Raw genomic sequence first — 16,762 nt, 5'->3', positions numbered from 1 at the left:
TGAATGGATTGAGGATATACACAAAAGAATAGGTAATGGGAATTTAGGTATGGGCAAGGCTGAGATCAAACAACCAATGCGGCAGAGGCGGCTTTGGGGGACCAAAAGGTGTAATTGTACAAGGTTCCAAATTTATTTGAAAGGACTTTAATATTTATATTAAAAAAAAAAAAACTAAAGAGAGTCGCAAGATTATAGCAAGCCGTATTACGCACGAAAGCCGTATTGTCTAAAGGGGTAAGATGAAGCTAAGGGTCCCGAGGTTAGCATTCAAAACTTTCTACGTACTTTTTTGAGATAGCATTTGGTCTTAGGATTGGTACTAATGAAGTTATCAAAGCCACTTCCTGTTCTCTAGCCGCGTCTAACCACTATGAGTCATTAGAAAAAGATCCAACTGTTTTTTTTAATAAAAGGGGACCAGCCGGTGACTTTGCCACAACAGTCCATTCTTCCGGGGGTAGGGAAGACTCACATAGGCATTTCAGCCTCCCCCTAGCCACCATCGTGCGATTCACCAGCGCTAGGAATCGAACCCAAGACATGTCGTGCGGAATAGGGTCTAAAATTCATCCCCAACCACTGGGTCACCCCATGGTGGTTGAAAAAGATCCAACTAAACCACCTGAAATTTAATTCTTTTTGTTTCTTCCAGTAACTCGTATAGGGAAAGAATGACACGTAGACTGCTATCAGAGTCTGAAATACTAGTAAATAATAACATAACCAACTTCCGTAAATAGCCAAACAAGGCATGCCCAAGTCGCTGATGCCTTAACTAAATCTTCTTAATCTTGTCACCATTCCCACTACGTACTTGATTTACTCTGCTAGGAGCCTAGGAGCCACATCGTCGACATAATACAACCCCTTTCTCTTAGTACCATGCCTAATTACAACCCTAGTTTGGATATCCGGAAGTAAGCAAAAAAGTAGAAACATTAGTACGATATAACCCAATTGATCGATAATTTGACTGACTGATAGAAGATGATTTGATAATTCCGGGAGAAGCAAGGTATTGTGTAAGGATAAAGATGAGGTGAGTGCAATTGGACCAGCCTCTGATCCGAGATAATATTTCCATTGGCAGTGACAACACCCTCTGTTGGAGGATGAAATGAGGTGAGTGCAATTGGACCAATCTCTGATCCGGGATAATATTTCCATTGGCAGTGACAACACTCTCTGTTGGAGGATGAATCATGGATGAAAGAAAGACTCATCATGCGGCATGTGGTCACGATCTCTAGAAGCAATTTAGACATTTCCCGAATTTCCTGAATTATCTCGATCAACAGAGAGAGATACTTGATCAAAAAAAGACAATATTGTCTTCTCTCCCATGGTTGCAGTAGGCTTAGGTTTAAGATTTTCAATGTCGATTGCCAAGAACAAGCCGCACGACAAGAATTAGGATTATTGTGCTACTTAAAAAACACGAAGAGGCACCAGGTAAATTTTGGTTCTGTGTAGGGCAATGACATCCAAGGAAGCTACATGACATGAATAGAATTTTGGGTTTAGGTTTTTTTTTTTTTTTTTTTTTTTTTTCCCGGGAAAAGAGACAAGCCGTGACCCTTTTTTTTTTTAATTTTTTTTTATATAGAAAACCTTGATTGTATGAGTGAAATTTTATTGATAATAAAAAAATTTCCACCTAGTCAAGATAGATGTAAACCTAACCCTTCATAATACAAGAAGAAAAAAAACAAAGAAAGATTGAAAACACATGAAAAGGAAGGGGGACATAATATTTTACCCTTCTAGAAACGAAAACAATAATGATACAAGGAAAAAAGAGGGGGGGGGCCTGAAACCTAACCCCTCCATAGCCAAACCTAAAAGTCTAAACCTGTAAAACAAATTAAGTTAGATCACAGGTTAAGAAAATAAAATAAGAAAGTGAGACAAACCTATATGTCGAGATGCACATTCATTTGAGAAGCGGAAGCCAGTAAAGCCAGCATAGTCTGAAAACAAAGCAGTACGAGCCACCAGCAAAGGGGAATCATGCCATACCAAAGTTGGAGAAGACGAACCTATATTAGCAAAGTTGTATGCAACAACATTCCCTTCGAAATATATGTGAGAGGTGTAGAAAGTCATCTTTCGAATGCGATCTAAAAAAATAGACCATTGCGTACGAAGAGGCCAAGGAGGGTCAAAAGCAGTCGATTGGAAAGCAAAAATAACACTAGAACAGTCACTTTCCAGCCAAAGACAATGCCATCCCTGCTGATATGCAAACTCTACATCAATAATAATTGCTGATAATTCTGCATGGAAAGAGTTACAATGACCAATCTGATACCAAGATAAAAGTGTAAAACTTTTTTTCTTTTTTGACGGTACGAGAGAAATTTTATTGATAACAAAAAAGAAGTTACACTTTATCATTTTCCGAAGTTAAAGTTGGAGAAGACAAGCCCATGTTAGCAAAATTGTCCGCAACAAAATTTCCTTCGTGATATATGTGAGATGCGTAGTAAGTCATTTTTCAAAAATGAAACACTCCCGGTACTGTTCACTTTTAACGAAAAACCATGTTCTTACCTTTCCTTGGTACTATTCACTATACCTTTATTTGTCATTTTTCATTAAAACTAAAATATTTTTAGACTTTTCGTTAGTTTTCATTTTTGTGAATGTGGTCCAAACAATTACACCATTGCTTACGAAGAGGCCAATGAGGATCAAAATCAGACGACTAAAAAGTGTAAAACTTGATGAGAGTTTTTGGGTTTGTATTTTTGTGTTGTATTCTTCTGTCAAGTACCAGTATAAGCATATCTAGGTACACGAAATCCCCAAATTACAAAGCTATAATAAATAGGGAAGTTGACTCACGCAGAACAACATGCTGGATGGTGGATCCACACCTAAGACTATCGTAATCATTGACGCATGGTTGAATTGCCCAACACTAACAGAACTATTGAAAGTGAACGTTGGCAAAAGACTTGGAGTATGTGTCAGTTGACATGACGGTCAGCAAAGGTTTCCAAGAGTTGGAGCAATAGTGCATACTCTTTCACACAAACATAGCCCTCTATATTTGGTCACGCCAACCTAATCCGTATGTATATTTTAGTGTACACAAAATATGGATCAGTGCATCACGTGTCATAATATAAATATAGGAATACTTCAAAAAAAAAACCTTCTTCCTGCTTCATTATGACATGTAATGTACTAACTTGTGTTATAGGTACATGGAAAAATCTCTCTTCTAAGGACTGTCAAATGTACATGGAAAAATCTCTCTTCTAAGGATTGTCAAATTTTATTGCCAATAGATGGTGGCAAAGAGGCACTGTTATAAATCGTGTTCGATTCCCCATTTAAAGTAGTGGTGAAATTAGATTGTTGATTTGAATTCATGCTTTGAACGTGTAATCAAGACTTGCACAACTAATTAATTTGCAAAGTAGGCCAGTAATACTTGACCTATGAGAAGCTATATCAAATCATGACGTAAAACCCAAGAAATTAAATGAAATCATCATTTTCAGATGAACTAGTTTGGCTAAAATGCATCTGTTTTCAGCTTTCAACTTGCTTTTTGGAATGTACATAGCACTGGCCTACAAGTACTTTAGCTAGTGTTGGAAAATTTCTTCTGCATAATTTAGTCCAGTCAATTATTGATGGTCTCTCAGTGTTGGAAAATGGATGCATAGATGGGGAAAGAGATCCTCTCCGGATCTCTGTCCACCAAACTCAGTGAACCGGACTCTTAAAATTTGATCCAACGGCTAAAGTTATTATAACTTTTAAAGAGGCTCCTGTTTTTAACTGTTTGATCAAATTTCAAGGACCCGATCACTGGATTTGATGGGAGAGATTCGGACCCATAGAGAGCTTTCCATTGCCAATTATTACAAGCCTACCAAATTGCTTACTCAGAAGTCCTACGGGACTTGGCATCAGTCAAGCACTAGTTTGTGTATCCAACATCTGTTATTTTCCAACACTAATGATGAGTTTAAATATACGAAGAAATAGCACTTAAAGTCTATAATGATTTTTTTTTTTTTAAAGTGCATATTAGCCCAATTTTTGTTATTGTGCCCAATAGGTTATATTTTGAAAATGAAAATGTCAAAATTTGAAATAAATCAGAAAATTTCATAAAATCAAGATGGAGCACACAACAAAATCCAATGTCTCAGCTGTAAGAAGGATCAAGTAGTAGAAATGGAAACATCACAATTCAGCAAAAAGATGTTCGCATGTTCCACAGACACAAACAAATTGTGCGCTACTGTCTATTTATAGACACTAAAAGTTTTTGTGCCTATATTTTGTCATACAATTGTCAGACCAATAATTATATATATATATATATATATATATATATATATGCACTACTTGGCATGGCTTCGTGCCCAATAATGTGTTTGTGTCCATTTCTTTTTACACTGAGTACAATACATTGTATCCTTTATTGAATGGACACTGTTCCACCATATTAGTGTTCTCAAAGACACAAACTCTTCATTTGTGTACACCAAATCCCATATTTTTCGTAGTGTTTCAGCAACTTTTGGTAGGAACCTCACCAACCCAAAGTCACCTACATGTGCAATCATATACTCATTGAGAAGAATATTGCTAGGTTTGAGGTTGCAATGAACTATTGGCGTCTCACAATGACGATGGAGATAATCCAATGCCATAGCAACATCAAAAACAATATTCAAACTCTGAGAAATTGTTAAGCTCCTTGGCCTCTCATTTGTCTCACCAATTGTATGAATTGGATATAGCCATTCCCCCAAGCTCCCGTTAGCCATGAACTCGTAAATTAAGGCCTTGAAGTCGTGACCGCGATAATCAAAACCAGAACATGCACTATCTTGACAAGATTACAGTGTCCAATATTTCGGAAAGCCTCGCACTCATAAATAAAACTTTTGTAAGCCCTGCTAAATGAACATGGTTGAGTACCTTGATCGCAATTGTAGTTTAACTTTGCTCAAGTATTCCCTTATAAACGGACCCAAAACTGCCCATACCGACCAAGTTGGTTGAGGAGAATCCATTTGTTGCTCTTAGAAGACTTTGGTATGACACATCTGGGGAAGTTTGTCTAAATTACTTTAAGTGCGATCTTTTTATCCCTCCGTGAGCAATAAAGGTACAAAAAGGTTAGTGCAAAAATAACTCCAAAAATCCCACAAATGAGAGAGAGAACCAATTTCATGGTTAAGCTCAATCCTTCCTTTTTTTGGATGCTGGAGAGTTGCACTTTGGCAAATGAAACTCAGATATGCCCCCAGAAAGCTTGCTATTTCCTTCAACTGATGTCGCCATTGCATTCTTGAACACTCCCTTGATCGGCAACATGCCCTCAAAATTGTTATAAGATAGATTCAGAGATTCCAAAAAATTCAAACGTTCTAAGAATTCTGGAATTGCTCCTGACAAGTTGTCAGAAAGATAGAATTCTGTAAGAACTCTTAGTGAACTCAAAGTTGATGGAATCGTCCCATGGAAGAAATTTCCATGCATGTCTAGGTACTCTAATTTTATACAACTAACTACACTTGCTGGAATTTCACTGAATAACATGTTTTCAAAGATATCTATATACTCAAGATTTATTAAAATTCCTACGTCCTCTGGTAGGGAGCCGAGAAAATGATCTTGAGGTAAACTAAATATATACAAGTTCAACAGACTAATGATTTCTTGCGATATGATACCACTAAAACTGTTCTCACCAAGATATAAAGCCTCAAATTCTGACACACTATTAAACTTGGCAGGATATTGCCTGGAAGTTGTTGCCTTCTAAGCTTAAATTTCCGAAAGAGGATGTAAGATTGCCAAAGAGAGAGTTCCTACTCACATTTAATAGATATAACTTGTGAACCTTTCCTACACCCGGGGGAATGTGACCTGATAATTGGTTCTCAGCATCCCCAAAACCTCCAAGCTAGCCAAATTTACAATCTCATTCGGGAAACTTATATTTTATTTTGTGCAAAACGGAAATCATTTATTTATTTTTATTTTTTATTTCTTAACGGATGGAAATCATTTTTAGAAATTAGATGTGGAAAAACACATAATTAACAATTTGACGAGTAACATGATGATACTAGAAATCAAGTAAACATAACAAAAGGCATGAATTATTCATGGAAATTGTGAAATCAGAAGAAATTTGTACATGTTACTTGAGTGTTTTGTAGTCATTGGAGTAGCGATAAACTACATCAAACCAACTATTCATAGCACTTACAATAAGTATATTGAAACTGTTTTGATCAGTCAAAATTTTAAAAAATTAATCAAAATTACCAATTATGATTAAATTTACGGGACTCCATGGAATTCATGTTTAATTGCGGGACTAGATGCATCCATTTCATTCAAATCAAGAAATACAATGCAATCAAATAACAACATACCTGAATTCGAAGATAAAGCCAGGGAATATAGAAAACTTCAAGTCTTGAAGAAATGGGAGCATAGCCTTGCTTTTTGCAACAAAACAATCCCTTTTTTCAGAAAATTACAGGAAGACAAATAAAATTCGAAACAAATTACTTCAATTGAATAGGGAATCTGCAAATTGCTACCACTCAATAATTTTGCAGAAGCGGCAATTATGTTTCATTTCCCTGCAATAACAACAAGTACAATTCTGTAACCGTTCTCCCCACTAACCTAAAAGGCTAAACCCACTTCTTCAATTCCTTCTTATTTGTCAATCATAAACCAAGGGAACCTTATGACATTTCAACCTTAATTATCAATGTACCAAGTATATCGGAAATACATAAATAACGAAATTCCACTAACGAACTAAACAAATGGTCCTTCAATACATCCTTACAGAATCACAACTTACCTTCCAAATTGGACACAATGCAATAAGCAAGAATTGCAATGTTCTGAGACTTTTTCGGATCAAGCACACACCTAATTCAGAAAATTTCCCATAAAATTTGACAAAATGCAATAAACAATAATTAAATATCACTACTTACCTTCCAAAAGCACAGACTTCATCAATGGTAACATTAGGCCCCCTCAACAAATTTCAAATTCTGCACACCAAATCAATCCGATCCAATGAGCAATAATATAATAAAAAGGCATACAGAGATCCAAAATGTTGAAATTACAATAAAAAATCAAATCATGCTTTAAAGAAATGCAACATATATTCATGAAAAACTTGAAATTTTGAGAACAATTCGCTTCATTCATTAGAATCAAAGAAAAGAGATTGAAGCCAAAATTTGAAACAAAAACCATAATCCAATTAACTAAATTATATCACTTGAAAAGGATAATCATTAAGAAATAAAACGGATTGAGAAGTACAATCATGACCTACGCCCAACTGCTTCGAGAAGAATAATTGCGTCGATTGCTTAGCTGACAAAAGGGTCTCATCAGGTAATGGCAAAAGGGTCAAATCTAAGCCAGCTCCACCAATAGGTACTTCTTCATACTTAAAATCAATCTCTAGTTTATGTAAACATATTCAGTTATACAAATATCCAATTGTTACATAATTACTAATTTCCCAACAAAATTTCTCGATTATACAACACACAGAGCAGCTCAAATTGTTAAACATTAACCCAAAGAAAATATGGGAAAATTAAAAGACTTTTCCTTTTAATTTTCCCACCGTTTCTCAGGCACCTGAAATAAAATTGAGAAAAGGAAGAAAACGGAAGCAGAATTAAAAGAAACCATCGATGGAGGGGGCGAGGTTGAGGCCAATGCCATCGCCGAGAAGCAAAGTGATGGGGTAGCGTTTGGAGGGTGAGGCTGCAGAGCAACTGATCTTACCCACTCTGCTTTCATCGACCGCTAAACAGAGAAAAAGGAGACAAAAATTAAAAAAATTCTCGTATAAATAAATTTGTAAAAGTGGGAAAATTGGCGGTGATTACAATTTGAGAAGGGAGCAACAGATCCTACCCACTCTGCTTCAACGATGGATAGCTCACTTGGTCTGCTAAAAATATTGTATAAATAAATTTGAAACCCCTCGTACCTTAAATTGGAATTTCGAAACTGGAAGACGAAGGCAAGACGACGACACGGTACGGTTTGCTGGCGTTCGTACGAAAACAGCTCGCCGGAATTAGAAGACCTAGAACCTAGCTGCTTAACACTTGAAATCGATTTGTTGGTTTCGAAGTTTAAGTGTGGGAATTCGCTTTGCTGATTTGAGGGTTTTAGGTTTCGAATATTTTTCTGCTAATTTTGAGCAACAGAGCTAAATGGGACGATGCTTTGCCAGATGAGGCGAAGAGGCGGAGGGGAAGATTCACTCACTCCAATCCTCCAAGAACCCATACTTTTTTCAATTCTTGGAACCCTAGAAAAATCATCAGAAGATTAATTTCATTTGTCCTGACTTGGCCGCACAAAAGGGATGGAGTTTGTTCTAGCTAGATGTGAAGTTTGCTTTCCTGAATGAAAAAAGAGGTGTTCCGCTGTGGCCTTAACAATCCTACATAGTTCTTCCAATTGCTTACGAATTACCCATGCATATTTCAAAGGTCAGGTTTTCCTAATATATGTCCAATTTGGAACCTCTAACATAGAACGTATATCTAACATGCAACCCGTCTGAACGTTCGAATCAAATATGAACATGAAAGACTCATTAAGTTTTATGAAAACCCTTTGAAAAATCATGCAACACTTAAGATGTGGTGTTCATCCTAAGTGAAATTACAATTATTAACGACAAGAAAGCATTCCTCAATTTCAAGATGACATCCAATAGAAATTGCATCCAGTTATTTAAACATCCTAATGGCCGCGAATCATTAAGACATAAAGACAATTTAAACATGGTAATTAATAATTCAAAGCATGCATACATAATATCATAAGCAATTAAATAAAGACTATATATTCATGCTAAGGCTTAGGGCATCGTGTGATAACCCGTCACTAATTTTACAATTTTAAAAACTTTAAAAGAGTGATTTGACGAAAATACCCTAAAGGTCAAATTATTGACTTTTGTTGACTAGCGCATAGTGAGAGATACAAAAGATTCATTTTGTTTATCCTTGAAGTAATTGACGGTATGAACGCGTAGGCGCAAGGGGAACTGAATTCGGAATTACGACGAATATTTTACAAATTTCAAAGTGTGAAGGGCGTTTTGGTAAATTCACATCACAGGAGATATTTTTATTTATTTATTTAATTATATTTTGGGCGTGACCCAAGGATGCTGCACGCATATCTTCGAAGTACATGACGCTACGAGTGCGTAGATGAAATCTTTCTATGTTTAATTTTGATTTCAGTACAACTATTTTAAATCTACGTTATTGTATATATATATTTTGACGTTATGTTATTATATATATATATATATATATATATATCTATATATGTATGTATGTATGTATGTATTTGGCCTTATGTTTTTATGAAATTAGTATATTATAATATTGTGCTGAAGGAGAAGGAAAGTATGAGTTTGGAGGCATAAAAGAGGAATCATTGCACATCCATCGCGACAGAATGACATTCTCTTTTATGCAACCACTCTAACTTGATTTCTTCTTTATGTATTTTCTATTGATCTTTGAGTATTTTTGTATAGCAACTTATTTCAAATTTCGGGGATAAATTTTTTTTAAGGTGGGTAGATTGTGACAACCCGTCCTTAATTTTATGATTTTATAAATTTAAAAAGAGTGATTTGACAAAAGTGCCCTAGAGGTGAGATAGTTGACTTTCGTTTACCAGTGCATAGTGAGACATACGAAATATTCTTTTAGCATACCCTTGAAGTACTCGACAATACGAACGCGTAGGTGTAAGCAGAACTGAATTCGGAATTACGAGAAAGATTTACAAATTTCGGAGCATGAAGGGCGTTTTGGTAAATTCACATTACGAGATATATTTTTTTGTTTTTCTTTTGTGGCTTTGTTTTGTGAGCTAGTGGGGCCCACACCCCATTCGTCCACCTCTTTCTCGTGTCTCCCTATCTCTCGGGACTATCTCTCAATTTTTTTTAAATCTCCCTCACCTCACTTCTCCACTTTCTGGCTGCCACCTCACCTATTTCCCTCTTACCCTCCTGTCTCTCATCTCTCTCTCTCTCTCATCTCTCTTTCCCTCAAACTATCCCTCTCTTATCTTTGTAAAAACAATGGAGCCGAGCAGCAGCACCACTACCTCGCCGTTCTTTGGCGAACCTCACGACAAAATCTCCACCATATCATCACCATCAACCTCACAGAAGACCACCACTTTTGTACCCAGTTTGCTCAAAATGCCCAAGTAGAAAAATGGAACCGCATAGTGACTTTTATCACTGTTCACTCATTTCTCCGACCATGGTGAGCCTCGAGACCCTCATATCATTCTTATTTTGAAGCACTTATGTTGTTTTAACCTTCAAAATGAGTTTGGGGGATGATTTGAAGTAGAACACACACTGGGAAGATTTTTCCCCAGTTTTTGGGCCAAAGATCCGGCAGCTTCGAGCCGTTTTTCGGCTAATTCCGGCCACGTCAGGACCCCATGTTGGTATATTTCTCTTCCTCTCATTTCGAGCTTCAAATTAGTATATTAGATTGCTAGTTTTAATTGAGTTTCGAAGCTAGGTGGAGCCAGGAAAGTTTCCCGGCCAAGATTCCCAGATTCCGGTGATTGCACTACTCCAAAAGGACCTAATAGTGGCAGTTGTTGCGTCGGTTTAATATTATATAGTGATGAAAAAGAGATTTGCGACACTCACTAAACATGACGTCGTATTTACTGTCGCTTATAAGTGTCATAAAATTTCTATGTCGCTTTTAAACCGACGTAAAAATTTAGTGTCGCTTATAACCGACATATATTTTAATATTTTTAAGTACTGGCGTCGCTTTAAATAAAATAGTGTCGCTTTTAAGCGACATAAACTATGGGTGTCGCTTCTAGGCGACACTAATTCTTGTTTTTAATATTTTAAATCCTGCGTCGGTTTTGAGCGACATATATTTTAAAACCCAGTGTCAGTTGTAAGCGACACATTGATGGTCTTTATATCCTCTCCCCCGTGTTTTCTTTTTCTTCTCTTGCACTTTTCTTATTCGTTCTTCCAATTTACAAAGTCTCCCGTGTTCTCTCTCTTTCAGCTTTCTCCTTTGGTTTTCAAACTTCATTTGTTCCTCTTCACAACAGTAAGTTTTTCTTACTTATAATATTTTTATTTTCTCCTCTTATGTTTAATTTTTAGTTACAATTTATTTTTGTAGGAAATTATTGGAGCTGGTTGAGTACATAAAGAATTGTTGACGTCAAATTCTTCAACAAATCAGGTTTGTATCACTAACTTCTTTAATTTTTAAATTGTATAATACACAAGTTTATTTATTTTAAAATTATAATTTAAGCACTTCGATAAAATTCTACTATTTTTGTTAAATTAATAAAAATTTAGTCGAATTAAAGTAATTTTGTCACTCTAATTGTTATTTTAATTTTGTTGTTATTTGATAATTTTTGTTGTTATTTACTAAAGGGGATTAGATGAACATAATTTGAATTGTTATGAGAAAATGAATGAATAATATTTATAAGCATTTATGTTTAAATTAACAATATTAAATATAACATAAACTTATAATGAGTAATATAAGAATATATTATGTTAATTTTTTATTTTTTTGCACTCTAATTGTTATTTTAATTGTTGTTATTTTGATAATTTTTTGTTGTTATTTACTAGAATGGATTAGATGAACATAATTTGAATTGTTATGAGAAAATGGAATGAATAATATTATAAGCATTTATGTTAAGTTAACAATATTAAATATAACATAAACTTATAATATTGAGTAATATAAGAATATATTATGTTAATTTTTTTTTTGCACTCTAATTGTTATTTTAATTTGTTGTTATTTTGATAATTTTTTGTTGTTATTTACTAGAATGGATTAGATGAACATAATTTGAATTGTTATGAGAAAATGGAATGAATAATATTTATAAGCATTTATGTTAAATTAACAATATTAAATATAACATAAACTTATAATATTGAGTAATATAAGAATATATTATGTTAATTTTTTTTTTTTGCACTCTAGTTGTTAGTATAATTTGTTTATTTTGATAATTTTTTGTTGTTATTTACTAGAATGGATTAGATGAACATAATTTGAATTGTTATGAGAAAATGGAATGAATAATATTTATAAGCATTTATGTTAAATTAACAATATTAAATAACATAAACTTATAATATTGAGTAATATAAGAATTATTATGTTAATTTTTTTTTGCACTCTAATTGTTATTTTAATTTGTTGTTATTTTGATAATTTTTTGTTGTTATTTACTAGAATGGATTAGATGAACATAATTTGAATTGTTATGAGAAAATGGAATGAATAATATTTATAAGCATTTATGTTAAATTAACAATATTAAATATAACATAAACTTATAATTGAGTAATATAAGAATATATTATGTTAATTTTTTTTTTTGCACTCTAGTTGTTATTATAATTTGTTTATTTTGATTTTTTTGTTGTTATTTACTAGAATGGATTAGATGAACATAATTTGAATTATTATGAGAAAATGGAATGAATAATATTTATAAGCATTTATGTTAAATTAACAATATTAAATATAACCATAACTTATAATATTGAGTAATATAAGAATATATTATGTTAATTTTTTTTTTTTTTTGCACTCTAATAAGAATACTAACCTAAACTTCTAATATTTAGGAATATAAGAATATAAGAATATAACCTTTATAAGAATATAACCTAAACCTATAATATAAGAATATCCTTTCATATAAGAATATAACCTTTCATATAAGAATATAACCTAAACTTATAATATTTAGGAATATAAGAATATATTAATTAATTTTTTTGCACTGTAATTGTTATTGAATTGTTGTTATTTTGATAAGTTTGATAACTTTTGGTTGTTATTTATTATGACTGGATTAGATGAGCATAATTTTGATAACTTTTTGTTGTTATTTTAATTTGTTTTTACTATCATAGGTGTTGAAAATTAAAAGATTGCAATCGTGATAGAGTTTTGAGGGGTGAAAGATAGAAATTGAAAATTTTGATAGTTATGCCTACATGATAGGGATTGAAAGATTGTAGGCATCTTAGTGTCAACGTAATATTTTACCTTCGTAAAGTGGTAAAATATGGACAAGAGTTGGTTGACAATACCCCGAAATTTTGAAGCGTATACAACTGGAATTAATTTGTTTTTAGACCAAGCAGTTGCAAATGGTGTTGGTCCTGATAAGTTTAGATGTCCTTGCAAAAGATGTTGTAATCGATATACTTTTGTTAGGAACACCATTGTTGAACATCTCATATTGTATGATATGGATAAAGATTATAAAAACGCTTGTTGGCGACATCATGGCGAGCAAAACATTGGAGAGCAAAATGTGGCAATTGGAGAAGAAGAAACAGGAGATGAGGTGATTGGCATGCATGATTTTCTTAATGATGTATTTGTCCAACCATTAACAGAAGAAGGTGTTGGGCCATCTACTGAACCCCCTATTGGGGAAGGGCGTCCAGAAGAGGTGCAGACTTTTTTTAAGTTGCTTGAAGAGGCAGGTCAAGATTTGTGGCCAGGTTGTAAGGAGTTTAAGAAATTGGAAGCAGTTGTAAGATTGTATCAGATCAAGTGTTTAGCGGGAATGTCTGACAAGATCTTCACCACTTTACTGGAGTTAATTAAAAGAATGTTGCCTGAAGGGGATTGTTTGCCTAAATCCTGTTATAAGGCAAAAAAACTTATAAATGACTTGGGTCTGTCGTATGTGAAAATTGATGCATGTCCCAATGATTGCATGATCTATTGGAAAGATACTTCAGATTTGACCGTGTGCTCAGTTTGTGGTAAATCAAGATATAAAATTACCAATGCCGAGGATAGCTCGAGGAAAAAGGTCACAGCTAAGGTTATGTGGTATTTTCCTTTAAAACCACGATTGCAACGATTTTTTATGTCGAAGCATATGGCTGAACATATGAGATGGCATGCAACTGAATGTCCTAAGGATGAGTTTATGAGACATCCTTCAGATTCTCCCGCATGGAAGCATTTGGATAATTTATATCCGGATTTTGCATCAGAAATTCGAAATGTTCGATTAGGGTTGGCCAGTGATGGATTTAATCCTTTTGGGAAAATGAGGAATGATCATAGCACATGGCCTGTGGTGCTTTCTGTTTATAATTTGCCACCTTGGATGTGCATGAAGCAACCAAATTTGTTATTGTCTTTGTTAATACCAAGACCGCGCAGTCCTGGTAAAGAGATTGATGTATACATGCGTCCATTGATTGACGAGCTGAATGAGTTGTGGGAGGTGGGCATTCCCACTTATGATGCGTATTCGAACCAAAGTTTTACGATGAAGGCTGCCGTGTTATGGACTATAAGTGATTTTCCGGCTTATGGAATGTTGTCAGGATGGAGTACACATGGCTATAAAGCTTGTCCACATTGCATGCATGATAAAGAATCTATTTACTTGCCAGCGAGTCGCAAGATTTGTTATATGGGGCATCGACGTTTTCTTGAAGATAATCATAGGTTTCGAAGGTAAACCATCACATTTAATGGTCGTCGAGAGCATCGTAGTGCACCAAGGCAGTGGACTGGTTTACAATGTCTCGAAGAACTTTCTACATTGAGATTTACTTTTGGAAAACCAAACAAAGATGCTTCAGTTGGGCAACGCAGAAGAAGAGCTTCGAGCAGTACAAGTAGTAACAATCAGTAGAAGAAGAAATCGATTTTTTATGAACTACCTTATTGGAGGCATCTGTTGATTAGACACAATCTTGATGTTATGCATATCGAGAAGAATATATGTGACAGTGTGGTGGGAACATTGCTAGATATAGAAAAGTCTAAAGATGGATTGGCTGCACGTGCAGATCTTGAATTCTTGAACATAAGACATAGTCAACACCCACGTAGAGAAGGAAATAGAACATTTCGACCTCCAGCATTGTTCACATTGAAAAGAGAAGAAAAAACTGCGTTTTGTAAAGTATTGTCTACTATTCGGGTCCCAGATGGATATTCATCAAATTTGTCGCGATGTGTGCACGTGAATGAACGAAAAATACATGGGTTGAAAAGTCATGATTGCCATGTTTTAATGCAGCAGTTACTCCCGCTTGCAATACGCCCGGTTTTGCCTAAAGCTGTTACTATGGTTTTATTAGAGTTAAGTGCAATTTTCAGACAGTTATGTAGTAAGAAGGAGTCTGAGGAAGGATTTAAGCAATTGAATTCAAGAATTGCCTTGACATTATGTCAACTTGAAAAAATATTCCCTCTTGCATTTTTTGATATAATGGTGCACCTCCCAGTTCACTTGGCAGATGAAGCAGCTCTTGCAGGGCTTGTTCAATATAGATGGATGTATCCAATTGAACGGTAATGAATAAATTTTTATAATTTTTTTACAATTGTAGTCATAACTTTAATTAATAATTATAATAATTTGTATTTCGTTTTATAATTGTAGGTATTTGCAAACACTGAAGCGCTATGTTCGTAATAAGGGTCGTCTTTGAAGGTTCTATTGCTGAAGCATATTTGATGGATGAGTGCTTGTCATTTTGTTCCATGTATCTTAGAGACGTTGAGTCTCGTCGTACCCGTAGAGGCCGAAATGAAGATGGTATTGGACGTGGAGTATCTGGTGGGTTATCAATTTTTGAATCGAAAGGATGTTATATGGGTTCAGGAGAAAATGTGGAGCTCGATCTAAATGTTCTTGATCAGTGCCATAGATACATTCTAAATAATTGTGATGAAGTTAGCCCATTTAGAAGGTAAGAACGTTTAATCATACGTCTTAATGTTTTATTGGTTTTCTTAACTTTGAAAAAATAATTATCTAAATTGGACATAATTGTGTAGGCAACATGAAGAATTCTTGAAAACTAAATATCGTCGAGAAAGGTTAACTATGCGACAAATTAAAGAGCTAAGCAAGAAAGAATTTCCATAATTGGTTCAAGCAACATGTGAGTTGATATAATAATCATATTATTTATTTATTGTTTTGCATTTTAATTATAACATGTTTATAATTATTCTGTCAATTTTTATCTTTATACTTATTACAGATGAATTCAAGATATGATGCTAATGACACATTGATATCTCAAGACTTGCATTGGCTAGCTAATTATCCTAGTAGGTTTGTGAGTAGATACAAAAGTTACATTGTTCATGGATTTAGATTTCGTATAAAATCTGTGGATGATAAGCATAAGAATCAAAACTGTGGTGTCTTTGTACCTGCAAATGTTCCTGGAGCAATTGGGCAAGTAAATTGTTATGGCAGAGTTGTAGATATGTTCGAGGTCAAATATTATGGTCCTACTGAAGCAGGAGATAGGGGTCGAGCTGTGATGTTATTTAAGTGCGAATGGGTTAATAGTGAAAGTCCATGAGGAATGAAGACTGATCAATATGGATTTACTATGGTGAATTTCAATCAATTGGGATTTAAAGAGGATCCTTTCATACTAGCATCACAAGCATTACATGCATTTTACGTGGAGGACACGATTGAAAAAGATTGGCACGTAGTTGTTCGAACTCAGCCAAGAGATTTATTTGACGTATTAGAGGATAGTGATGCTATTGATGATTATGCCACGCCGAACTTGGATGATCGAATTCTTGATAATGAAAATTTCCATACAAGGGTTGGCGTGGAAGAG

General features: G+C 34.4%; 1 protein-coding gene and 1 long non-coding RNA gene across 6 annotated transcripts; one reads left to right on the top strand and one right to left on the bottom strand.

The window, feature by feature from the left end:
• Positions 1-4,192: 4,192 nt before the first annotated feature.
• LOC125479080 lies at positions 4,193-8,415 on the bottom strand. Of its 5 annotated transcripts, none has more exons than XR_007259787.1 (5): positions 8,030-8,414; positions 7,354-7,842; positions 6,594-7,064; positions 6,423-6,491; positions 4,193-5,426 (listed from the first exon to the last, which is right to left on the bottom strand). It is a non-coding gene; the product is annotated as an uncharacterized LOC125479080 (long non-coding RNA). The 5 variants fall into 5 exon arrangements; XR_007259789.1 differs by having other exon boundaries at positions 6,423-6,487; XR_007259786.1 differs by having other exon boundaries at positions 6,423-7,064; positions 7,345-7,842; positions 8,030-8,415.
• A 4,779-nt stretch (positions 8,416-13,194) lies between these two features.
• Positions 13,195-15,601, top strand: LOC125479085. The gene is made up of 3 exons (XM_048588116.1): positions 13,195-14,615; positions 14,850-15,461; positions 15,553-15,601. Exons 1-3 carry the CDS (start codon positions 13,195-13,197, stop codon positions 15,599-15,601), a joined length of 2,082 nt encoding a protein of 693 aa, XP_048444073.1.
• The last annotated feature ends 1,161 nt before the right edge of the window (positions 15,602-16,762 follow it).

Source organism: the organism of the source record quoted next, unplaced genomic scaffold, assembly GCF_019419815.1.
Source record: "Pyrus x bretschneideri cultivar Hongxiangsu unplaced genomic scaffold, Pyrus_bretschneideri_v1 Contig273, whole genome shotgun sequence".
Taxonomy (NCBI): domain Eukaryota; kingdom Viridiplantae; phylum Streptophyta; class Magnoliopsida; order Rosales; family Rosaceae; genus Pyrus; species Pyrus x bretschneideri.
This window is presented reverse-complemented; position numbering and strand designations above follow the sequence as displayed.

Excerpts from the sequence above, each read along its gene's own strand:
- LOC125479085 (XM_048588116.1), top strand. The coding sequence starts at position 13,195 with ATGGACAAGAGTTGGTTGACAATACCCCGAAATTTTGAAGCGTATACA. Across the intron at positions 14,616-14,849 it reads GATAATCATAGGTTTCGAAG|ACACAATCTTGATGTTATGC; the intron begins GTAAACCATCAC and ends TCTGTTGATTAG. Across the intron at positions 15,462-15,552 it reads TGGATGTATCCAATTGAACG|GTATTTGCAAACACTGAAGC; the intron begins GTAATGAATAAA and ends TTATAATTGTAG.